The sequence below is a fragment of the Aotus nancymaae genome, unplaced genomic scaffold (assembly GCF_030222135.1).
Source record: "Aotus nancymaae isolate 86718 unplaced genomic scaffold, 86718_ANA_hifiasm-v0.15.2.pri h1tg000155l, whole genome shotgun sequence".
In the NCBI taxonomy this organism is placed as follows: Eukaryota; Metazoa; Chordata; class Mammalia; order Primates; family Aotidae; genus Aotus; species Aotus nancymaae.
Genome location: NW_026988570.1, coordinates 964,516 through 989,818, shown reverse-complemented (window position 1 = coordinate 989,818; position 25,303 = coordinate 964,516). Strand labels below are relative to the sequence as shown.

At 40.8% G+C, this 25,303-nt stretch overlaps 1 protein-coding gene across 2 annotated transcripts in view; it reads right to left on the bottom strand.

Annotated features, from left to right (window-relative positions):
* Positions 1–7,271: 7,271 nt before the first annotated feature.
* ANAPC1 (anaphase promoting complex subunit 1) overlaps positions 7,272–25,303 on the bottom strand; it is a 119,280-nt gene continuing 101,248 nt past the window's right edge. Inside the window, exons 40-48 of one of the 2 annotated variants that reach the window (XM_064371653.1) lie at positions 24,172–24,289; positions 23,153–23,230; positions 22,806–22,873; positions 21,264–21,402; positions 19,292–19,378; positions 17,590–17,685; positions 15,157–15,355; positions 10,321–10,455; positions 7,272–7,623 (exon numbers count right to left, since the gene is read on the bottom strand). In XM_064371653.1, coding sequence (XP_064227723.1) covers positions 7,508–7,623; positions 10,321–10,455; positions 15,157–15,355; positions 17,590–17,685; positions 19,292–19,378; positions 21,264–21,402; positions 22,806–22,873; positions 23,153–23,230; positions 24,172–24,289 — 1,036 coding nt within the window. In that variant the 3' untranslated portion in view covers positions 7,272–7,507. Of the gene's footprint in view, positions 7,624–10,320; positions 10,456–15,156; positions 15,356–17,589; positions 17,686–19,291; positions 19,379–21,263; positions 21,403–22,805; positions 22,874–23,152; positions 23,231–24,171; positions 24,290–25,303 lie in introns of those variants that run through there. The other variant, XM_064371654.1, reaches the window with a different exon arrangement.

The window sequence follows — 25,303 nt, the reverse complement described above, 5'->3', positions numbered from 1 at the left end:
AGGCATTGAGCCTCCTGGGGTGCAGATATGAGGTTGAAACAAATGGGGAATAAGAGGGAGGAAATCATGGCTAATCATATGTTCTGACATTATAGAAATAACTTTTTAAATGAGAGAAGAAAGGAGAGAAAAAGGGAACTGATTAGGGGAGATCAGGGATGGGAGTTCAGGGTCCTAGAGCATCATCAAAGCTGGGAACAAAACAGTGGCAGCCAAGGTAAAGAAAAGGGGGACTCAAGGAGTCCCACAAAGATTCCCTAAATAAAAAATACACTATAAATGTCAAAAGTAATGAATACAACACATTTTTAAAAGCAAAGAAAACAGACCAAATAAAGACACACAGCAAATGTAAGATATACAGCAACTATAATATACAAAATGAGACACAGCTGAAATTGGTCATATTATTTCTATTAATAAATCTGAACTTGCCACTAAAAAAGCTCTTCAGACTAATTTATAAAGCAAACCCCAGCTCCGTACTGTTTGTGGGAGATTAGACTTGAGTGATTCATAGACAAAAACAAGGGGAGGGAGGGAAGGGACACAAGCACACACCCTCAGTGAGAGAGGGAACCACTCTCTTGTGATCTAGATGCCAAGGAAGAAGAACTCAGCCTCGAAACCTTCCAAGAGACGAGGAAGGACACTTGGGTGGGGCCTGGGGGGCGGGGGTTCTGAGCATCAAAGCCCACGGAGCCAGGATTGGTGGCCAGGCATTAAAAGTGATCCAAGAGATACAGGCTGGTCTCCTGCAGCTTGATTTGCTCACTGATGTTTCAGTTTTGCAGCTATACATGCATAGCTATTTTGGACAGGAAATTTTACTATGGAGTATCTTACAGAAAAAAATAATTGCAGTGGCCAGATACTGTGTCTCTTCACCTCTTTATTTCAATGAGAATAACTGATTTTACCACGAAATTTCTGATAACTGCAAGGTTCCCAGGGATCTCATAATCAAGAATTAAAGGCCGGGCACGGTGGCTCACGCCTGTAATCCCAGCACTTTGGGAGGCCGAGGCAGGTGGATCACGAGGTCAAGAGATCGAGACCACCCTGGTCAACATGGTGAAACCTCGTCTCTACTAACAATACAAAAAATTAGCTGGGCATGGTGGTGCGTGCCTGTAATCCCAGCTACTCAGGAGGCTGAGGCAGGAGAATTGCCTGAACCCAGGAGGCGGAGGTTGTGGTGAGCTGAGATCGCGCCATTGCACTCCTGCCTGGGTAACAAGAGCGAAACTCCATCTCAAAAAAAAAAAAGAATTAAAGAGATCAGTGAGTCCCATAAAAAAGACTCCTGTCTGGAAGCAATACTGTATTAGTCTGTTCTCACACTGCTATAAAGACATACCTGAGACTGGGTAATTTATAAAGAAAAGAGGTTTAATTGGCTAATATTTCTGCAGGCTGTACAGGCTTCTGCTTCTGGGGAGGCCCCAGGAAACTTACAATCATGGCGGAAGGCAAAGGGGAAGGAGGCACATTTTTCACATGGCTAGCAGGAGAGGAGTGGGGGGAAGTGCTAGACACTTTCAACCAGATCTCATGAAAATTCAGTATCACGAGAATAACAAGGAGGAAGTCCACTCCCAAGATTCACCTCCCAGCAGGCCCCTCCTCCAACACTGGGGATACGATTTGACATGAGATTTGCATGGGGACAGAGCCAAACCTATCCAACAGAGTTACTGTCCAGCCTCTTCAGCCCACAAGAATTGAACATGTTCTTCTTGAGTCCTCTGCAAACCTCCAGCTGCAGATTATTGCAGTGCTATGACCTGGGAGACCCAGTCCATGCTGCCCTGTAAGTCTAGGGTGGAAACAGTGGGCTAAGGGGCTGAGTCCCTCTCCTCAGAGTGGCCACTGAATGGCAAACCCAGAACCAGCAGGCCTGGACACACAATGTTCCCATTCATGCATCAGCGATTCCATCCCCAGTAAGTTTGACACCCTGGGTTTGTACCAGAGGAAATACATGCATCGTTTAGTCAGTGACTCCTCTTGGCATATGTCAGGGAGAGACCTGGGTGGCTGGGGTTGGGGCAAGGGTGGGTCACCACTTCTCTAGCCCGCAGTTTGCTATGATCCACAATGCCAAGACTAACCGTTCCCATTTTGCTCTTGCTGACAAGTGCTGCTCAGCAGGCAGCTCTGGCCTGGCTCTCCTTTTTAGTTAGTAATCAGTGCAATGAGAGCCACCAAATGAAATTGCTGCATTCACTCTTGGGGCCAAAAATTATCTTAAGCCAAGGAAATGAAGATTCAAGTGTCATTTTAGAGTGAATTGGAGAACTCAGTATGTTATCAACAACACAAGCGTTAGGATAATTTCTTACAAAGTGAAGTGAGGCTCTAAGGTGCCTCTCTGGTTTGGGACCAGGTCTCAGGACCCCACAGAATCTTGCCTGAAGGCATGGAAGACAGTCCTGCTGGCTGCTGTGTTGCCCTCAGTGCTCTCCCTCCTCCCTCCCTCCTTCCCTCATCTCTCCTCCCTATTGCTCTCCTTCCTCCCCTGTGGCCCCTTCCTCCCTCCTTGCTTCAGTCATTTACCACAGCCCTGCGCTGAGGAGTGTTTTACAGACATTTTTCTGATCTGTACTTCTTCTCATCTCAGTGCCTACTGTGTTAGAAAAGTGGCCTTGCTTTACAGAATGGTTTGTGTTTGGTTTTCAAAATGCATCTTGCAAACTTAAACAAATGAACAAGCAAAAAACAACCCCATTAAAAAGTGGGCAAATGACATGAACAGACACTTCTCAAAGGAAGACATACAAGCAGCCAACAAACATATGAAAATATGCTCAATATCACTACTTGTCAGAGAAATGCAAACCAAAACCATAATGAGAGACCATCTCACAGTAGTTAGAATGGCTATTGTTAAAAAAAAAAAAAAAATTCAAACGAGGACACATACTGGGGAGGCTGCAGAAAAAAGGGATCACTTACTTACACACTACTAATGGGAGCGTCAATTAGTTCAGCCACTGTGGAAAGCAGTGTGGAGAATTCTCAGAGAACGTAAAAGAGAACTGCCAGTTCACCCAGCAACCCCATTACTGAGTCTATCTATCTAACAGAAAATAAATTGTTCTATCCAAAACACACATGCACTCACATGTTCATCACAGCACTATTCACAATAGCAAAGACATGGAATCAACCCAGGTGCCTGCCACCAGTGGATTGGATAAAGAATCACCAGCCTGATGAGCGGCAGGGTAGGTTTTCATTTCCGCAGTCCAAGCTTCCTCTGAACACTTATTTAAGGCTATACTGAAAGCATAGAGTGAGACCCACTGCTGCAGCTGTGAGATCGGTGCCACTCAGGTGAGTTTGTGCAGGGGTTAGGAAATTGCAAAGAAATTTTGGCATTTTAGAGAGCAACTGAGGATTTGAGGATGGAAAAGAAAAGTGAATAGCACTGGGAGCTTAGGGGAGGTAACCAGGTGGCTAGAAATTCTAGAAGCAAAGCCTAGACCCTGAGTGGCAGTGGGTGGTTTGGGTGGGACTCAGGGATGAGGCCGAGTTTATGTCTGAGTCATTGCATCCCTCAAGGGATCACGGGATTTGCTCAGGGATCCAAACAGGAAAGTGAAGGAAGCAGGGGACAAAGAAGCTCCTGTAAAGTAAACTTCCAGAATCTCAGCAGTGGTGACACCTGCTGCAGCTGGTGTTAGCTTCCTGCAGCCAGGAGTGTGCCCTCTGCCCTGTGTCTGCTGTAGCTAGTGCAGGAGAGTAAAGGCTTCACCTCCTCCTCTATCCTCCAGGCCCTGCGTGGGCATCTCCCACTGGAGGACTCTCATCTGGCACTACATGGGAAAAGCAGCTGGAAGCTGAGGAGACAGGGAAGACGCCAAGCTGACTGACATCCAGCCCACACATGGGCTGCAGTGAGATGACCCAAAAATGAATTAGTGCAACACAGGGGAGAGTTTGGAGGGAAGTGACAATGGAGACAGCAGCTATGCCCTGCTCTGAGGATTTGCAGAAATTTGCACAGAACATGGAATGAAAAAGGTTTGACCTCATCTGCCTTAGATCCAATGGGGCAGGGAGATGGCAGCTAGGGATGCTGACCATGATGGAGTTGCTAACGCATCTTCCTTCAACTTCAGAGTGGCATACATTTACTCACATTGCCAGCTGAGGAAACTCTTAATTTCTGAATTGGTTCAATAAGCAGCACCTAAAATATTCTTATTTTTATTTTTTGAGACAGAGTCTTGCTCTGTTGCCCAGGCTGGAGTGCAATGGCATGATGATCTTATCTCACTGCAACCTCTGCCTCCCTGGTTCAAGCAATACTCATGCCTCAGCCTCCCGAGTAGCTGGAATTACAGGCATGCACCACCACGCCTGGCTAATTTTTTAAAGTAGAGATGGGGTTTCACCATGTTGGCCAGGCTGGTCTCCAACTCCTGATCTCAGGCGATCCACCCGCCTTGGCATTCCAAAGTGCTTGGATTACAGGCGTGAGCCACTGTGCTTGGCCTAAAATATTCTTGATATGTACAAAAATGAACATAAGACAAATGAAAGAAATGTGAGTGGCACCAAGTAGCTTCCAAGCTCTGTCCTTACGTGAAGTTCCCCTAATGATGTAACCATGTGGATCATGAGCTAACGCAAGTTCTTAAAGCACATGGCCTATAGCTTCACAAGGAAGAGTGCCTGAGTGTGACAGATCCCTTAACTACAGAGACAAGGCAAGCACTGAGAATTAAGACTTTTCAGTTATTTATAAATTTTATTGAATTTAGTATAAAATCTTTATTTTATGCTGGGTACAGTGTCTCATACCTGAGGCGGGAGAATCACTTGAGGCCAGGAGTCTGAGACCAGATGCCACCATAGCAAGACTTCATCTCTACAAAAATTTAAAAAATTTAGCTGAGTGTGGTGGTATGTGCCTATAGTCCCATTTATTCAGGAGGCTGAGGCAGGAGGATTGCTTGAACCCAGAAAGTTAAGCCTGCAGTGAGCTGGAGTGAGCTATGGTCATGCCACTGACTCCAGCCTGGGTAACAGAGGGAGACTCTGTCTTAATCAATCAATAACTTATTTTAAGATTTCATATAATAATGTATCACACAAAATAGAAAGAAATCTTTTTAGCTATGAGAAAAAAATTTAAACTAAGGTGGTTGTTATAATATGACCAAGAAAGCAACACACAGATTATAATACTCAGTTAACCAAATTCCAAGAAATTACACAAAGCCTTTGTTTTTCCAAAGATGTAAAGAATAGTATGTCTGCTTTTCAAATGTGTTCATTAACTCTTCCTGGTGCCAAGTCCTTTTAACTTACATTTAATCATTGCCTCCTTCTGAGAGTCCGCCGGACTGGGAATGCAGGCACTGATGGACCAGTTTCAGGGCTGGGTGTAGGAAGTGTGGTTGAAAGCCAGCTTCATTAGGGTTGTGATAGGTGCTTTGAGGCAGCCAACCTCCCCTGCTGAGCCACAGGGATCTCACTCTAAAAGGGGCAGAACCGGGTGCCATCTAAGGGATCTTCTAGCACTGACATTTGATGCAGGTGTCTGATCAGTGGGTCTCCTTGCCTGAAGTCTGAAGGTCCTCTGACTGCCCAGAGCAGCCTCTACTGCCCATTCCGGCTTCCCTTTCACCCAAGGACATAAGATATAGGATCTTGGGCAGGCACGTCCATCCTTATCAATAGGTTAAGAGTTAAGGATACAGCTATAGAGGCTTTTTAATTTTTTCTGCAGCTTGTGATGTAATGAGAAGCAACCAGTGTATTTCAGAGTGCAGGGAAACCCGGGCAGCCCTTGGAAGCAGGAAAAGGCCACCACTTGGGAACCTTTGTACACTAGCGTGGATATCTGTGGGTTGCCTGTGGGCGCTGAGAGGCAGCCAGCCCGGGTACACCATCCAGAGTGGCCACCTCTCCCACCTCACTCTGCTTCCTTCCCCTGCTGGCTGGAGGTAGCATGCCCTAGCGATACAGAGGGGATCAGATCCTGTGTCCTCCCCCACAGCTTAATTGGGCTGATCCTCACACAGTGAGACATTTCCCCCCAAATTTGGTTCAGCATGAGGATGAGGGACCACAGAAGAGAGGCCTTCAACCCTGCAAGGGGGAGGCAGCAAAGTCTTCTTGGTTTGGACTTTCACATGCTCTGGCTTGTACTCCAAAAATGAATTCTCTAAATCTTTTGTAAATAGGGACTGTCTTGTTTTGTTTTTAAATACAATTTCTTTCTTTTTTTTTTTTTTTTTTTTTGAGACAGAGTTTCGCTCGTTACCCAGGCTGGAGTGCAATGGCACGATCTCGGCTCACCGCAACCTCCGCCTCCTGGGTTCAGGCAATTCTCCTGCCTCAGCCTCCTGAGTAGCTGGGATTACAGGCATGCGCCACCATGCCCAGCTAATTTTTTGTATTAGTAGAGACAGGGTTCCACCATGTTGACCAGGATGGTCTCGATCTCTTGACCTCGTGATCCACCCGCCTCGGCCTCCCAAAGTGCTGGGATTACAGGCTTGAGCCACCGCGCCTGGCCTTAAATACAATTTCTAAAGGCCCCTCTGTAGTAATTTCTTATTTTATCTATTTAGAGCAGGCTTCATGTATTAGTCTTCCTGGCTGCAATAACAAAATACCACAGACTGGGTGGTTTCAACAACAGAAATTTACTTCTTGCAATTCTGGAAGCTGGAGGTCCACGATCAAGGTGCTGGCCAAGTCTTCCTGGTAAGGGCTCTTCTCGGCTTGCAGATGGCCAACATCTCACGTATCTTCACATGGCAGAGAGAGAAAGAAAAATCTCTCTTCTCTGCTTAGGAGGCTACCAATTCTATTGAATTAAGGCCCCACCCTTATGATGACCTCGTTTAACCTTAGGAATCTTCTAAATGCCCTATTGCCAAATACAGTCACACGGGATTAGGGCCTCAATATAAAATTCTAAGAGGACAAAATTCAGTCCACAGCACTTCATGTTGACCAACTGAGGGTAAAAATCTCCTTCTCCTGTTTAAGGTGATCACATCATGAGAATGTCTGGCATTGTCACCAGAAATACAAACTTATTTCAGACAGGACGACGGTGACATCTGAGGAAATGTGAAAACGCCCCTTTGCCACAGAAAGTAAAACTTCATGACATAGCTTTTTTTAAAACTTCGCATTTTTTAGCATAGTCACTTCACCTGCACCACCACAGTTTAAAGACTTTAAAAATATTCACTCCAGCAACCCCTGCTCTCTTCTCTAAGTCCAAAACTAAAGCAATCATCAAGAGTTTTGAAAACAAACCAAAAACTTTATTTACAAAAGTAAATTTTAACTTGCTTTTATATATCATATAATGTTAATGATGACAGCAACAGATTTAAAATACACTGAGGTTTGTGCAGTTCATTTCCCCCTAGTTATACCGTGAAACTTTATAAACATTGCTTTAGCTTTGATGTTTGGTCATGTTTTCGGTTCAGAAGTCATGTTTCAGGGTACGTTCACCACCAGAACACTGTCACATCACCATTGGCTGTGGATTTCCAAGAAGCAAAGGAGCCAATCTCAGCAAAGCTCGCACTGGCATTTTTAGCTGCTTAAATTTGAAGAGCAGTTCAGCAAAGCTTGTGCTCCCTAAAACAGAAATGGAGGGGAAGGTCACATCTCTAAATAAATTCGGCCATACCTCTCCTTTCAAGGAAGCTTCAGAAACACAATCATGTTTAAAACAGGCATTCTTCCCTTCTAAAATGATTATCCAAAGACAGTGTTTAACATTATGAAATTCCCTAATACACTGTAATGTAAGTTGAGTATCCCTTTTCCAAAATGCTTGGGAAAAGATGTGTTTTGGACTCTGGATTTTTTTTGATTTTGGAATATCTGCATTACACCTACTGGTTAAACATTCTTAATCCGAAAATCCCAAATCCAAAATGCTGTAATGAGCATTTTCTCTGATCATCATGTTGGCACTCAAAATGTTTTCAATTTTGAAACACTTCAGATTTCAGATTAAGGACCTCAACCTGTATACGATTTGATAGAATTTACCCATTCTAGACTTCAGACAGTGGCCTGGCCTATAACTATATGTGAAACTACTAATATTGTTTAATTATATATATATATATATGTTTGTGTGTGTGTATATATATATAATCTTTATACACATACACGCGCACCTGCACACGCACACACACACACACACATGCAGTTCTTTTAATATAACGAGCACAAGTGCCTGCCTACCTTCAATTACTATCTAAGTGATAATTTACTGGTTCTAATATGGTTGACCATTGAACAACTCTGTAAGTCCACCCTGGCCTAAAAAGAAAGTCTATGCTTTAAAACGTCTTCCTTTTATTTTTAGTAGTTTGACTATTAACGTGACTAGGTGTGGTTTTCTTTGCATTTATCCTGCTTAGGGTTCACTGTGGGTTAATATTTAACATCATTTTTCAAAATTCTTAGCTTCTGTCTCTTCAAATATTGCTTCTAACTCATTTTCTCTCTCCTCTTATTCTCTTATTCCAACTTCATGCATGTTTGATTTTTTTTCACAGTTTCCACAGGTCTCTTATGCTCTTCTCTGTATTTCCTTCCCATTCTTCCCTCTATGCTTCAGTCTGTTTACTTTCCACTTGTCTTCCAGCAGGTAAGTGTCTTCTAGTTCACTTCAAATAATCCAAACTGAAATCTTCGTTTCAGTTATTACATTTGTCAGTTCTAGAATTTCTATTTAATCCTTTTTTATTGATTCCAGGTTTCTGTTGAAATTCCTTATCCTTCCCTCTATTTTCCTGGAATGTTAGTCATAGTTATTTTAGGTCCCAGTCTGATAACTCCAATATCTGAATCACAGATAGGTCTGTATTACTATGTGTTTTTTTCTTATTATGTCTCGTAATTTTTGATTCAACACTGAATCCTGTAGACTAAAACCCTCCTATGAAGGTTACGTTTTCTTCTGTCAGGTGGGTAGAAAGCACAGAGATCACCTCAGTTCTGCTCTAGGCTAACTGTAGGTCTGATCTGCTTGAAGTGAAGGTAAAACTGAAGCAGACCAGACCTAAAATTAGGCTAAAGCAAGCTTAAGGGTTGGTCATGTTATTAATTCACCTAAGAAGCTGGGATGCTAATCAGAGCCACTTTACTTCAACAAGCCTTGAACTCCACCCTTTGCCTCCTCAGTCCTATGTTGCTGTTGACATTTTTGCTTACATTTTTGGCCTTGTGGCTTCTGCGAAATATCTTGAAGTCTTATCCCATGTATGTGCAGGCTAAAATTTTGTAAGTAACTCAAGAGAAAAGTACATCCAGACTTCGAGTTATGATTCCTATTGGTCTCAATTTTGTTCCTCAAGTTCTAGGTTCTTGAGCAATCACAAACCCAACCTCTGGTCCCTCAGCCTAGCAGCACTGCTGCTTTTTTGCTGGGACTCTACTTCTTGTGCTATAAACTAGCAAATGCCTTTCGGGGAGAAGCTAGGGCGAATACAAAGCTCTCCCTGTTGTACTTCCCTCTTCTTACGGATTTTGTTCAGCTTTTATATTTGTTTTTGAGGGCAAGTGAGCCCATTACAAGCAATTCCATCATGGCCATAACTAGAAGTCTCTAGATAGTAAACCTGTATCAGAGACTTGCAAAACAGCAAAAAACCAGTAATGTAATTAAACATCAAGTTTAAATGATTAAATGGAACAATCTTTGCCTTCTGAAAAAATATCTTTTCAGCCTCAATTAAAGGGCAACAATTTAAAAGTCATATAAATAAATAAGGGTGCTTCGAATTCATTACATCTTAGTATTCAGCTTAATGGGTACATCTTTTATCTGTTTCTATATTCTGAAAAATACAATCAGTGCTAACACTATTAATTTTTTAAACTATTATGAACAAATTCAAACACAAAATTAGGTACCTGTTAGTTGTAAAGCTTTATATTATTAGAAATTAAGATTATGTGTGATTTTTAAAAACCCAACTGAAATCCCAGAAAATAAAGAAAAGTAACTTTAATAAAAAATCAATTAATAGAGAAGAATAATATGGAATATTAAGTTTATTAGTATAGACCAGTGTTTGGGGCTCTGTAAAGAAGAATCCATCCTTTTCTGAATAAAAATGAAAGTTATTCAAGTATAAAGTTGATAATTTTTTCTTTTCTCTTCCAAGACAGTTCCTAACAATGACACTGAAATATCAGTGAAGAGGAAAGTCAAAGTAGGGACAGTAACTCACTAGAAACTCTTCCTACCAAGAAACTAAAAGATGAAGGGGTGGGTAATAGAGGTACTAAGAGAGGACTTAGATATGCGATTACCTTCTAGTCCTAAAGGCGGCAGGTGCCGTGGAGCTGGCACGGAGTGGTAGATGAGGAAGCAGGCCAGCATGCTCAGCTGCGATTCCTCCAAGGGCTGCCCACTGAGGTAGGCATGCACACACATATCACCCCCAGCTGTGAGAGAAACACAAATGGAATCGAACCAATTGACGACAGAACTGAGAGGAATAAGAAATACCTTATTTCTATTACTTTTTCATCAAGAACTTATTGAACACATAGCATATTTAAAGCAGGTTCTATAGTCGGTATTGAGGCCACTGTGACAAGCTAGACTGAGTCCCTGTCATTGAAGTATTCAGAGTGTTGTTGGGGAAGACAAATATTACACAAATAATGACACGAACTGATGCACAATTATGAATTGAGATGAGTGCTATAAAGGTGCCGCTGTCAAGTGGTTGTCTCCCTGAAATACCCCTTGTCATACCCTTCCCTCCACTATGTATTATAATATTTGATGGGACTGATTCAGCTCCAGAACTATATCCTTATTAGTCTTGGCCAGAAGTTCTCAAACTTTAATATAAATCAGAATCACCTGGAGGGCTTGTTAAACCACAGATGAGTGGGCCCTACTCCCCCGACAGAGCAAAGTTTCTGATTCAGCAGGTCTTGGGTGGGGCCAGAAAAACTCCATTTCTAATAACTTCCCAGGTCATGCTGCTCCATGAACCACACTTTGAGAATCACTGGTCTTGGGTGATCAAGGCAATCCCATTCCCCTGATACAGTATTAGTTCAGAGACAGGCAAACCCAGGCTATTTTTTCAATAAGAGACATTCTCTGCCACAGGGATAGATTGAGGCGTGTGCATCAGTTGCAACTCGAGCCAGAAACATGAGGAGGTGCTTATTTTAATGACATGCTTACTGGAGGCTCCAAGGAAAGAAATTCCCCCATTCTTATCACAAAGCTCCTAGAAGCAACTCTATTCTTCCTCTGGGCATCATACTGAGCTAGAGGTGAACATGTTACAGCCAGTTGATTACCATCCAAAAAAAGCACTGAGGATAAAGTTATGGCACAGAATGTAGCTGATGGAACCTCAAAGAAATGGAGTTGAAGACACTGGAACAAGGTGACCCTTTATGTATCCTACCTGTGGACTTGTAATAACATAACATAATTTGTGTCCTTACCGTTTAAGGACAGGTTAAGTCAGGCCTTCTGTTACTTGCAGACAAAGGCATTTTGATACAAGAAAATAGTGAGAGCATGAGCAAGCAGGCTAAAGGACGGCAGGAAAGCTGCCTAAGGTAGAGTGGTCCTAAAGGCCTGGGAGGAGAGGTCATTAAAACTGAGGCTGCAAGGATGAATATGATTTGGGCAGGTGAAGAATGAAAGGAAAAGGTTCTAGGGAGGGAAAACAGCATATTCAGTGGCCCCACAATGAAAAGGAGCTCAGTGCTTTTGAGGAAGTGGAAGGGGCCAGGGTGGTGTGAGGAGCAACTGGTGTAAAAGAGGCTTTGTTGCGGAAAACAGGCACCTTGCAGGTCACGCAGGTTCTGGTGCCACACAGTAAGGATTTTTTTCACAACTGAATCAGAAGCCTTTGAAAAAGCTTTAAGCAGGAGTGTTAGATCATTTTATTCTTTAAAAGACTTCTGTCAGTTAACTTGAGATGATTAGAACAGAGATGAAAAAAACAAGGAGGCTATTTAAAAGGCTATAACAGACCAAGTGCGGTGGCTCATGCCTGTAATCCTAGCACTTTGGAAGGCTGAGGCAGATGGATCACGAGGTCAGGAGTTTGAGACCAGCCTGGCTAAGATGGTAAAACCCTGTCTCTACTAAAAATACAAAAATTAGCCAGGCACATTGGTGGGTGCCTGTAATCCCAGCTACTCAGGAGGCTGAGGTAAGAGAATCACTTGAACACGGGACGCGAAGGTTGCAGTGAGCCGAGATCATGCCATTGCACTCTAGCCTGGGCAACAGAGCAAAACTCTATCTCAAAAACAAAACCAAAAAAAGACTGTAACAGTGGTCCAGGCACAAAATAATCATTCTGTTGTAGGCAGAAGTAGTAAAACGTGGACAAATTCAAGAAATATCTATGATGAGGATTCAAAGGCTTCAGCAATGGGTCAGCTATTGCAGAGGAGGGGAGAAGGGAAGGAGAGAAAGCAGCAACAATGATTTCCAAACGGTCAGCAAAGGAATGACAGTGAAATGTGATAAATACACTGAGAAAGAATGGTAAAAGAGGATTTTTTTAAAAAATTGGGAAAATGTGCTGTCACAAAGTCAAGGGAGGTCCATTTCAAGAAGCAAAATGTAGCTAGAAGCCTCACCATTGTAGAGATGGAGTGAGATGAAAACTGTAGATGCCACTGAACACAGTTATGAGGGTGACAGTCTACTGGGAGGTAGAAACATTTAGGTTTGGGGGAGGCAGCAGAGGGAGAAGGACTAAAGGAGAACAGATGAGATTCTTCTTTGAATAGCTCATCATGAAGGAGAGCATGGTGGTTCAGCCTCTCTTCAATGACTTTCTCATGCCTACTAGCATTTTGTTTCACTGATTTTCTCTATTGCTTTTTCTGTTTTGGGTTTCATTGGTTTCTGCTTTTATTTGCTTGCTTTGGGTTCACTTTGCTTTCCTACTGTACTTGACAAGTCTTAAAAGAAAATAAAAAAGGACAATGACAAAAACTGCGTTGTACCCCACTGCTGGTGGGAAAGTAAAATGGCAGTTTGGAAAATTGAGTGTGGCAATGCGTGAAGGTAAGGATGATACAAAAATAGCAGAATGCTGGTAACTACTGAAATTGGTGATGGGATTTGTTAAATTAGTCTACTTACTCTGTATATTCTTTAAATTTCCATAACAAAATATGAAAAAGTTAATAAAACTTTTTAAAGTTCTTAAACTTGAAACCCACTTTCTCTGCCCAAAATTATAATTTGAGGAGAGAAATACTGTATAAAACATTTATAAAATATGATTAACTGGCTTCATTTTCAGATTAGTGTAGTGATTTAATGGGTTATCTCAGCTCTAATGAGTTATTAGTGAGTGACCCTGAAAGTCCACATATGCATCTGTGATTTTTACTCACACACAAATATGAATGCAATTTCCAATTTTCACTCAATTTATTGTTCTCTACCCCAAAGCCAACTGCTAGTGCTTATAAGAGAGGAGACCATATATTTCAGAGGTTTTTTTTATTAAAAATTTCTAGTTTTTCACTAGAAAATAAACACATTTTTGATAAATCTGAGTGGGAAATCAAATTCAGTGGAGGCTCAGAGCAATGCTGGAAACCACCAAATGCACTTAAGAGCAATAAGACAATCAGGGCCCTGTTTTAGAGACTGTTCTAGTCACTGCCAAAATTTCATACATTATATGAAATGTGCAAATCAGAGAATCTGCAAAGATTTAAGGACGTGTTTCTTTTTTTTCCTTTTTTTTTTTTTGAGATGGAGTCTTGCTCTGTCGCCTAGGCTGGAATGCAGTGGCATGATCTTGGCTCACGGCAACCTCCGCCTCCCGGGTTTTCAAGCAATTCTCTTGCCTCAGCCTCCTGAATAGCTGGGATTACAGGTGCCCACCACCAAGGCCGCCTAATTTTTGTATTTTTAGTAGAGATAGGGTTTCACCATCTTGGCCAGGCTGGTCTTGAACCCCTGACCTTGTGATCCACCCACCTTGGCTTCCCAAAGTGCTGGGATTACAGTCATGAGCCACCGCGCCCACCAAGGATATATTTCTATAGCAAAGGTCTGCTATAGGTAATAAACTGAATAAAAACGAAACACCAAAACCTATGAAATAACTTATTTTGTTTTCCCAAAAATGAAAATAAAAATGACTACCAAAAACATTTTTAAGCTACATGATCTTTGAATCTGAACACGAAATGACAAATGAAATGCAGCTGTTAAATAAAAAAACAGAGTCTGAAATCAGGCTTTCCAAGTATATACCTCACAAGCTAGTTTACAATTTAATTTTTTTCAGAGATTTTCTTCCTAGTATTACAGGTGGATAGTTTTAAACTGAATTATATTCAAATGCTTAGGTTCTATTGATTGTCAATAGCTTTCACTAATCAAAGTAAGAATTGTTTCTATTGCTATTACTAAGATTAGTATTTACCCAAAGCAAGCAACTGTCAGTTATTTATTGGAAGCATTTGAATGAACTAAAAAGAATGGAAAGATCAAGGAGTCTACTCCTGACAATTAGCTCCGGGAGCATTTAACACGTAAGATAAATTTCTGTAAATCTAAAGCATCTATCACTTGCCTTGTATAGGTCAGAATCATTTCTACACTGTTAATGAGTAAACAATTTCCTTGAAATCACAAATCCTGCTGATAGAAAGCCACCACTGTGACATTACACAGCTGTGGTGTCCCAGTTTTTCAAAACTGAGTTGGTACAACAAGCTCACTCAGCAAGTACACGTCAATTTCTATGTGTAGAGGGGATACCAGTACAAAAATAGGGATGGCTGCTGGCCTCAGGTAGGCGACAGGCCACACCCCTGGAAACAGGAGAGAGAGGCACTGGAAAGAAATGTGATCTGATGCTAGGAAAGAAAGAATGAGGTCCTGAGCACCAAGTGGTATTTAAAATGCTATAACTATGCTCTGCCTGGGTCGGATGTATTTTTCTAAAGAAGCTGAAGTAGATAATCAAAGTCTAATCCATCTAGCTGGAAACATTAAATCTACAGCCATTCTTGCTTATACTCAGAGTTATCATGCTTACCAACGAAAACAAAGTTACAACAGAAAAGCCTAAACCAAATGTATCTCAAAAGCACAAGAGCACAATGCTACAATGCTACCCTTACCTTGTAGCCACTGGTCCAGGGTATTATCGATGGTACACTTCACAACAGGGAGGAATTCTGAGTTCATAAAGAGCCCCCGCTTAGGGTGGTTCTGCAGCCGCTCCTGATGACTTCGGGAGCTGAAAAATTCTAACACCAACTTTATCTGCCAAAGTTCAGAAGTCTCAGACATTTCTCTTCTCCCAAGTCTTCTTATAGCCTTGAAGAGGAAAGAGGACAATTATTCACTTAATGAAAGAGTGGAGTGCTCTGTCTCTTCATCAGAGCTGTATACTGAGTATTCTTTAAATGTGGTTCCTAATTATAAAGGCTGGAGGGGTATCCATTCTGTGTTTTGGTGCAGTCTGCCCATAGCGGAGCCATCACTGGGTACAGGTGCATGGCTCACCTCCTTCAATATGACTCTACATGAGCAGCTTCCAGGGAAAAGTAACAAAGGTAAATGAGATCATTCTGGGCTCAAAAGCTTCGAATAACCAAGACCCAATAGGTCACAGCCAGTCACCTCTGGGAAACCCAAGCCAGGTACAATGACACGGCGGGGATCCTGGGAGGGCAGAGGGCAAGGAGAACACTACTAATAACACTGCCTTTGAGATCCATCTGCAAGTCACTGCAACTGCAACCAGAGAAGATATTCATGCATAAAAACCTGCCCATGACTGCATAGGGGTGAGGGTTCAGAGAGTAAAAGGACACATTCTCAGCCAGCAACTTAAAAACACAACTCATTATTTGGCTGCTGTACAGAAAGGCACTGTGAGAAGCAGTGCCAGCATGGATACCATATATCCATACTTTCCAACCAAAAAAGGGTGGATTCCAGACAATCATAGCATTCTGTGCCTACTTAGTTATATTGGAACTTGGCTTTTGATTAACGATGTTATTTAACACTGTGCATTTCCTGGTTTGGGGGAATTATCCTCTGACTGAACATATTTCTCCATTCAGCTTTCCAGCAAATTATTTTACCAATAAAGGTTATTTCTCTTAGACACTGAGTCTCAGACGCTCAGCTGTGAACTTATTACTTTCACTTAAAGAGCTGTTTAAAACTTGATTCTGAGGGCCGGGCGCGGTGGCTCACGCCTATAATCCCAGCACTTTGGGAGGCCGAGGCAGGTGGATCACGAGGTCAAGAGATCGAGACCATTCTGGTCAACCTGGTGAAAACCCGTCTCTACTAAAATACAAAAAATTAGCTGGGCATGGTGGCGCATGCCTGTAATCCCAGCTACTCAGGAGGCTGAGGCAGGAGAATTGCCTTAACCCAGGAGGCGGAGGTTGCGGTGAGCCGAGATCGCGCCATTGCACTCCAGCCTGGGTAACAAGAGCAAAACTCCGTCTCAAAAAAAAAAAAAAAAACTTGATTCTGGATCTCACCCCAGAAATTCTGATTCAATAGATGAGGCATAGAATTGGAGGATCTGTATTTTTAAGATGCCAAGGCAAATTTTTGCCAGGTTAAAAAACTACTGGTTAGACTTAACTGCAAGTCTGGGTCTGAAAGAATATTGAAAAGGCATATGCATTACTAGTTTGCCTAAAGTGAATAAATTGGTCTGATTCTTTAAGAACATTATTAAGCATTATTTTCTGCATTACCCCATTAGACTCTCTTTTTTTTTTTTTTTTTTTTTTTTTGAGACAGAGTTTCGCTCTTGTTACCCAGGCTGGAGTGCAATGGTGCGATCTCGGCTCACCGCAACCTCCGCCTCCTGGGTTCAGGCAATTCTCCTGCCTCAGCCTCCTGAGTAGCTGGGATTACAGGCACGTGCCACCGTGCCCAGCTAATTTTTTGTATTTTTAGTAGAGACAGGGTTTCACCATGTTGACCGGGATGGTCTCGATCTCATGACCTCGTGATCCACCCACCTCGGCCTCCCAAAGTGCTGGGATTACAGGCGTGAGCCACCGCGCCCGGCTAGACTCTCTTAAAACAGCAATAAAAACAGAAATTTAAAAATGAACTCCAACTCCCTAGATCACTACATATGGACTCTGTAACATCTTGCAAGCTTCATCACACAGGTCTAATTTCACAGTACTGCCACCGCTAGGGCACTATTTGTTCAGTAACTGCTTACAAGCAGACTTCCACAAAGAGGCTTTGCCAGGAGGGAGACAAGGATAAAATGGGAGAGAGGGAGGGAGTGCTCTCCTCCTAACCTAGTGAGGGAAGGACAAAAGGGAGGAATGGGAACCCTTAAAGGAAGACAGCCCCCCAAGGGGCACTTTTGTCAACATAAAGCCCAAGCTATTTGGATTTTTGAGAGTTTTCAAATTTGTTATGGTTTCCTTTCTTAAATTTCCAAAAGCAAATGGGAAATTAAAAGGAAGGATACTAGGCACCTTAGCACACTGTTCAGTGAGTTACCTGAAATACAGGACAAATCTCACCAGAACTGGTATAGATTTTTGGATCCATACCTGATCCATTGCTATGTATGCAGGCAACATCTCTGGGGTCTCCTGGGTAACACATTCATAGAGTACTGAAGAAAAGAGATCCAGAATTTCCTGTTTCTGCAGAAAATCAGAAGTTTTTTGTAGCACAAAGTGTATTCCAAAATCAATTCAAAAACCAATTGTATAGCACTACTGTGGCCCATTCTTAAGTTCTATAATGAATGACATAAGAGTAACACTACAATCTTTAAAAAAAAAAAAAGGTATAGCACATGTAACATTAAACATTAATAAAAAAACAACCAGAATTAAGTCCGAAGAGACAGTTAAGGACAGTAAGTGCTACAGAAGAGAAACATGGACCAAACTAGGATAAAATGAGTAGATAGGACATGACGGAGCTATGCCTTGGGTTGGGCTGGGAAGAGTAGGATCCAGAAAGGAAACACAGTAACAAAGCTGCAAGAGAAAAACACTGACCAGACCAAGTTTGGGGGAGGCACCAGAGTAAAGCCAGCTGGGGTTAAGCGTGGGCATGAGCATGAGCTTTATCAGAGACTCGTGACCTTGAGTGCACAGCCCAGCTCTTACTAGCTGTGTGATCTTGGGCATGTGACATATTTCAGTGGCAATTTCCTCATCTGTAAGCCCAGAATGATAAAATATCTACCCTCAGGGTCACAATTAAATGACAATTAAGTTCTTAGCAGAGTATCCAATATATAGTAAAGATTCAATAAATATGAGAGTGGAAGGTTATCTCATTTAATCCTCAAAACCATACTATAAGTAAGGTAGCTTCTATTATAATCACTTTTAGAAATAAGGAAACTACATTTTGGAGAGATTGAGAAATTTTCTTAAGGCCATATACACTTGTAAACAATAGGCTATCATCCTAGATATCTAACTCTACATCCAATCTTTCCTTGTCTGTATGGTGGATTAAATCAAAGATCTGGGCCAGGCACAGTGGCTCATGCCTATACAATCCCAGCACTTTAGGAGTCCAAGGTGGGAGGATCATTTGAGCCCAGGAGTTTGAGAGCAGCATGGGCAATATAGTGAGACTCCATCTCTTAAAAAAAAAAAAAAAAAAAAAAAAAAAAAAAAAAAAAAAAAAAAATTAGCCAGGCATGGTGGCTACATGTCTACAGTCCCAGCAACTCAGGAGGCTGAGGTGGAAGGGTGGTTTGAGTCTGGGAGGTCGAGGATGCAGTAAGCCATGATCACGTCACTGCACTCCAGCCTGGGCAACAGAAAAAAAAAGAGACCCTGTCTCAAAAAACAAAAAAATAAGAAAAATCTGCTAAGCACCCTTGGAATCTTGAAGATAACAGGTGTATGAATAATAAAAAGAAGGGTTATAATATAGAGAGGAAACAGTTAATGAAATTACATAAAAACAAGAGAAAGGTTGTAAACACTGAAAAAATAAAGCAGAATATGAATGGGTATCATTCTTGTACATGACAGAAACTATCATCTGTCAAAAGTAATATCTAATAAACTTTAAGTTGTTTCTGCTATCAAGGTAGAAAGTTACTGAATTTAATAGTTTTAGGCTATGCAAATCTATATGTGCCAAGCAAAAGTCATCCAATGTGGCACATGTCATCAGTCTCCAGGATAGATATAGATAGTACAGATGTTTCTGGTGACCCATACATAGAAATAATAACAAATTCTAGTCCTGGAGCTCGGCAACCCATAGAATATATACCTGACCCATGTTCACAGTTGGCTTGCAGAAATATTCAGCAAATGACAGAAGTGCTGGATCAGAAGTGAATGCTGAGATTGTTTCTGGCTAAAAAAAAAAAAAACAAAAAGCAACAATAACACTGTAAGATAACAAAAGATTATTTTCCTTACTGCTCAAATTGTAATATATGCAGTTCTGCCTTCCCTTTGTCACACAACATTCCCAAAGATGGTGCAGACTTGCTAGAGCTTCATCAGCCTGTTCTGCCAAGAAGTTACAAGAAGCTTTTGCACAAGTTAACATGAGCTACTAATTTATCAAGAGGCCAATAGCAAACAGTTCTTCTTGTTTACACAATTCACCCAAAAAAGGTTTTTCCCTCCTTCACTGACTAATTAAAAAGCCTACCACAAACTAGAATTGTTACTGAAAAGTTAAGGAAAAAAGAGTATCAGTGAAGCCAACCACAAAAGATTAATAGTGTAGGAATCCACATATATGGAACGCTTAGTATAATCAAAATCATAGAGACATAAAATAGAATGGTGGTTGCCAGGGATTGGGGGGAGTAGAATGGGGAGTTGCTGTTATAGGTATAGATTTCAGGTCTGTAAGATGAAACCGTTCTAGAGACGGATGGTGGTGATGGTTGTGCAAGAATATGAATGCACTTAATATCACTGAACTGTAACTTGGAAATAGTTAAGACAATAAATTGTGTGCATTTTACCACAATTTTTTAAACTTGGGAAAAAATAGAATATCATTCAAGGTTTCAGACTGAAAATGAAATACGAAGGTATTACTATTTTCCATTGAGGTTTATATTTTACTTCTGAACTTCCAGTAGGCAGGGAATTGAGATATCTTTTAATTTTTATATACTTTCTTCATTCAAACTCAAGTCTAAACTTACCTATTTTCTTTACAAATTGGGTTAGAGTCTTTGAGATATGCTCTCATTTTTAGAAGAAGCAATAGTACAAATTTAAGTTAAACTTTGTCCAAATATCCTTCAAAAGTATTTCATAAATAACTTACTGAATAGTCAAACAGAATTCACCAATGTCAACCCTGGAAACTATTTATACATTTCAATCCTGGGAACCATTATAAATGCTCAGTCATACGTAACTGACCTAAAATGAAATATGAGTTGAATTCATAAACTGTTGTCTCATTACTTGGAAGAACAAAGGATGCTAACTCAGCCCTCTGGCTGCCATTCAGCCAGTCCACCTGCCTCACTTTTGCTGTATAACTATCCTTTAGGGTCATAACTAATTTAGACTACTATGTATCACCAGCAGGGACACATTTGCTCGTGGAATTACAGAAAACTGAAGTTAAATTCAGAAATCTTAATGCCTGATTATGGAACAAAATTTCTAGTGCTGGAAACTTATCTGAGTCAAGAATGTAGAGTAAAATATGTGCTGACCTCGCCATGGGAATGAGATTGTTTCCTACCCTCATGTATTGTAACTATTTCCTTATTTCAAACACTACTGTACTGGCAGTCAAGTACTGTGTGAATAATAAAGCAAGCTAATAAAAGAAGTCTGAATCTGTCATCAGTTTACCCTCACCAAGATTAAAGAAACAAATGGTGGTTTTCAAATGGAGTTAATGAAAACTCTATTTTTACTATGAAATTAAGTACATCTTGGCCAATTTGAGAATTAATAATAAAATTACTAAATTATTTGTTATAGTGTCAAGATATAGTGTGACTGTCCTTGCTGCTAAATGTAGATCTTAACTTAGACTGACCCATATCTTATTATGGCCATCACATGAAGAGATATAGACTGACCCGTATCTTATTATGGCCATCACATGAAAAGCAAATGGAGCCAAGGTCAATCAGTCTTTATAATCTGCAACAATGAAAAAGGAAGCAGATCCACCTTTAAAGTTTATAGCAATGGGCAAGGAAGCTAGCAATTTATAATTATTTCTTTGCATTTTTACCAATCAATAATACTACCTTGAAAGCCCGGGCTTCAGAGTTTCTGTTAGCAACAGTCTGCGCCAACAAACTTTGCCACCCCATCGGATCTTCTTTGTAGGAGAGCTGACCTGCCCTGAGTTTAACATATAAAACCCCATCCTTGGAAAGAATGGACCTGAAAGAAAAAGGAATGAATTTATATAAAGTATTATTGGCAGTTCTTGGCTGGAAACACAGTGTTTTCCAATACCATGTTCACAGGAGACGAAGCTTTTACCATTTTCCACTAAGGTAAATGATTATTTACTGTTTCTAAGATTAAATCAGTCCCTATGAGAAAGCCTAGAATAAAGTTCTGCTTCTCTGTGGTGTCTAGATTCATGGAACTTGTTAAAGAAAAGGAACTTTGACTATTGGCTCAATCTGAGCTTCAAAAGTAGCACTTTATCTAATATTTCTTTGTATTCCCTATGTCCCCCAGCTCTATGCCTGGGGCACATGAGGTACTAAATATCTATTAATTGGTTTGTAGCAAAAGGAACATAATGCTGCAAATCTAAGGACAGAACAATATAAAAAACAGCTAATATGTAGACAGTCTGGAAAAATACACATTAGAACCAAACTATAAAAACTTTTACATGCTTGTTAAACTTCCTAGAAATTTAAAGACTTAACTGACATGTTACTTAAGGTATAAAATAATCAACACTCTAAAATAACTGCAAGTGATTATTTCCACTGGAAATAAACTAGGTGAATCGTATATATTATCTACAATAATCTTAATTTTAGGAGAACTTTCTAACAGAAGAATGGTAAAGAGATGCAACAGATGATGTGATCTGACAAAGAGTGATTGATATAATGAAGTTGCTTTTGTGGATGTACAAATCAGTTTTACTTTCTGACATGGTTAGGCTCTGTGTCCCCACCAAATCTCACGTCAGATTGTAATCCCCATGTCAGGGGAGGGACCCGGTGGGGGTGATTGAATCATGGGGGCAGATTTCCCCCATGCTGCTCTCATGATAGTGAGTGAGTTCTCATGAAATCTGATGGTTTAAAAGTGTGGCACTTCCCCTTCACTCTCTCTCTCCTGCTACCCTGCAAGACATGCGTTGCTTCCCTTTCACCTTCTGCCATGATTGTTAAGTTTCCTGAGGCCTTCCCAGTCAGGCAGAACTGTGAGTCAATTAAACCCCTTTTCTTTATAAATTACCAAGTCTCAGGCAGTTCTTTATAGCAGTGTGAAAATGGACTAATAAACTTTCTTAAACTAAATCTTATGTTAATATATCAAGAGATAAGTCCATTACTGTCACAAGTCAGTGTAAGTTTCTCAATAAATAACTATAAATATTTAGGGTTTGATTTCAAAATTAAAACTTTCATTTTCTAACACAAGTCCTGTTTCAAAGATACAGACCGCTTTATGGAAGATACACCCTACATATTGTCTTGGATGAGATTAAAGGGTGATGAGTCACATTCTGGATAATAATCTATAATTTATACCTTCCTATATACTTCTATTCACTTCCTATAATGTGTATCTGAGAAATTCTGTGTACTTACTTCAAGTGTTGTGTTCCTTTGCTTAAATCTATGAGCAGTTCCCAGTATCTTGGGCCTTTAACTTTAATCTGCCAAGATAAACGTAAACACAATCAAGCCAAAGCTGAAAAACATGCTCATTTGACAAACTGAAACCTATGTTTCTCAGAGGAAACAATAACAGCCAGAAAGAGGCATGAGGAAGTTAACAAGCTTCATTTCCAGACAGAAAATGAACGTAAATCATGTTCTGAGGCCACCTAAGCTATCAATAAAGATCTCTAAGACAAGACTTGCTCTATTCTTCCTGACTTTTCCTCCTGCTGCCGCTTTCTTATCTGCTACAATACATGAAGAAAGCAACTTACCTGCTTCAAAAGATGGAGTTCTGGAAGAAGGGTAGGAGCCATCAATTCTTCTTTGGTTTGTTCGTACCACTGAGTGCCCTTTACAAATGTAAAAGTCCAGCCACAATTCACCAGGTAGTCAGTGGACACAACAAAGAAACATCTCCACACTATACCTCCCCCTACCCCCGCAGTTCATACAAAGGCCTTTAAATGGCATAAAATCCTCTCTGGTACTCAAATCTTTGTCTAAATTCCTCAGTGTGTCACTTCCCACCACTTCAAGCCTTGCCCCTCACAGGCCAGCAGGACCGAAGGCTGTGCTCCAGTGCTGCTGGGTTTCTGCACGTTGCCTTCTCCACTGGGAAGGAGCTCCACTCAGTGGCCAGCCCTAGTCCAAACACTGTCCACTGTGACAGCCTCCTCAACCCCATAGCTAAGTGAGGATGCTTCTCCTCTGCTTCCCCAGCATTCCACACACATCTCCAATTATCACACTCTATTCTCATTATATCCATGCCTGGCTCCCCAGGGGACAGAAGTTCCTTAAGGAATATGACAATGTCATTTCATTTTGTACCCCAGAGCCTAGCAGTTTTCATTCACAGAAGGTACTTAATAATTTGCTGAATGAAAGAAGGACATACAACTTGTAATCTATTTGTGCATCTAAATAAAAGCTATCATCAAATACACAATTTTGGGTTTTAAAGTATTCAGCTAACAAATCTAAGAATGGGTCTAACTAAATTAGTTTTATAGAAAACTACCGTCAGTCATGCAAAGTTAACAGGGACATTTTCAAACTATAAGCTCTAAGGAGAAAAGAGTAGCAGATAATCCCTAAAAAATGATACCCAGAGAATATAAATGAGCGTGAATGGCCTGGCAGTATATACAACAACTTTGGAAGCTTCCATTTTTATGAAAGTTCAACTCACTACTTGTCACCTTTTACTGGACAACACATTTGAAATATTATGACCTGCAAAGATGGATGAGAGGTAATAAAATTACAAGTAAATGACAGGGAGAGATACCTTGTAGGTAACTTCTAAGAGGGCATAGCAGGGCGTGTTTGTGTCCACATCGACGGGCACTAGAAGCCTAGGCTCTGCGGCCAACACATAGAGGTGCCGGAGAGCCTGGAGATGATACCTGCTCACAAAACAGACGGGTTGTGTGGGGAACAAATGAGTGTGACAATATGAGCTCTGCAATCTGCTGTTGCCCATAAGCTGAGACAGGACAGAAGCTCAAGCACTATCTTCAAATGAACAGAAATCTTAAAGACAGATGAGCTTCTATTAAAAAGTAATGGAGAAATTATCTTTTAAAAATTCTATATAACTGATCTTTGACCCAATAATTCTTTACTTTAGTCTTTACAGTGAAGAGGTTTCAGAGGAAGGTAAAAAGTATCATAATATGAAAATATTTACTAACACACTGATCACTTATAAAATCCATTACTCTCAAATATCCCTTTCTACTTAACACAGGCATCTCTTTTTATCTTCTAAGAGATTTATTTCTATTTCTTTTTTTTTCTTTTTCCTTAAGGATTGATAGGGAAGAAGAGGGAAGACAGGATGTTAATTCTTCTCAGAGAGCAAAGTTCTTCTACATACACACGCTTGCGTGCACACGTCCTTGAAATATCAAACACCTATGTAGGTATGGCAGTATTCTTCTTTTGGGTTCTCAAAAAGTTTTTTAAACTAAGATTTCTATTTTAGAATGTAAAAACAAGAGTTTTTATATTTTAAGATCTCATAAGAAAAGGACAGGCTGGGCACAATGGCTCACACCTGTAATCCCAGCATTTTGGGAGGCTGAGGCAGGTGGATCACCTGAGGTCAGGAGTTTAAGATGAGCCTGGCCAACAAGATAAAACCCAGTCTCTACTAAAAATACAAAAATTAGCAAGGCCTGGTGGCACATGCCTGTAATCCCAGCTACTCAGGAGGCTGAGGGAGGAGAATCACTTGAACCCAGGAGGCAGAGGTTGCAGGGAGCTGAGATCACATCACTACACTGCAGCCTTGGCAACAGAGCAAGAATCCATCTCAAAACAAGAAAAAAATAAAATAAAATAAGACTTCAATTTTAAAAAGCTTTATAGACAACAACTTCCTTCTTACTCAAATACATTTACTTCTATAAATCTAT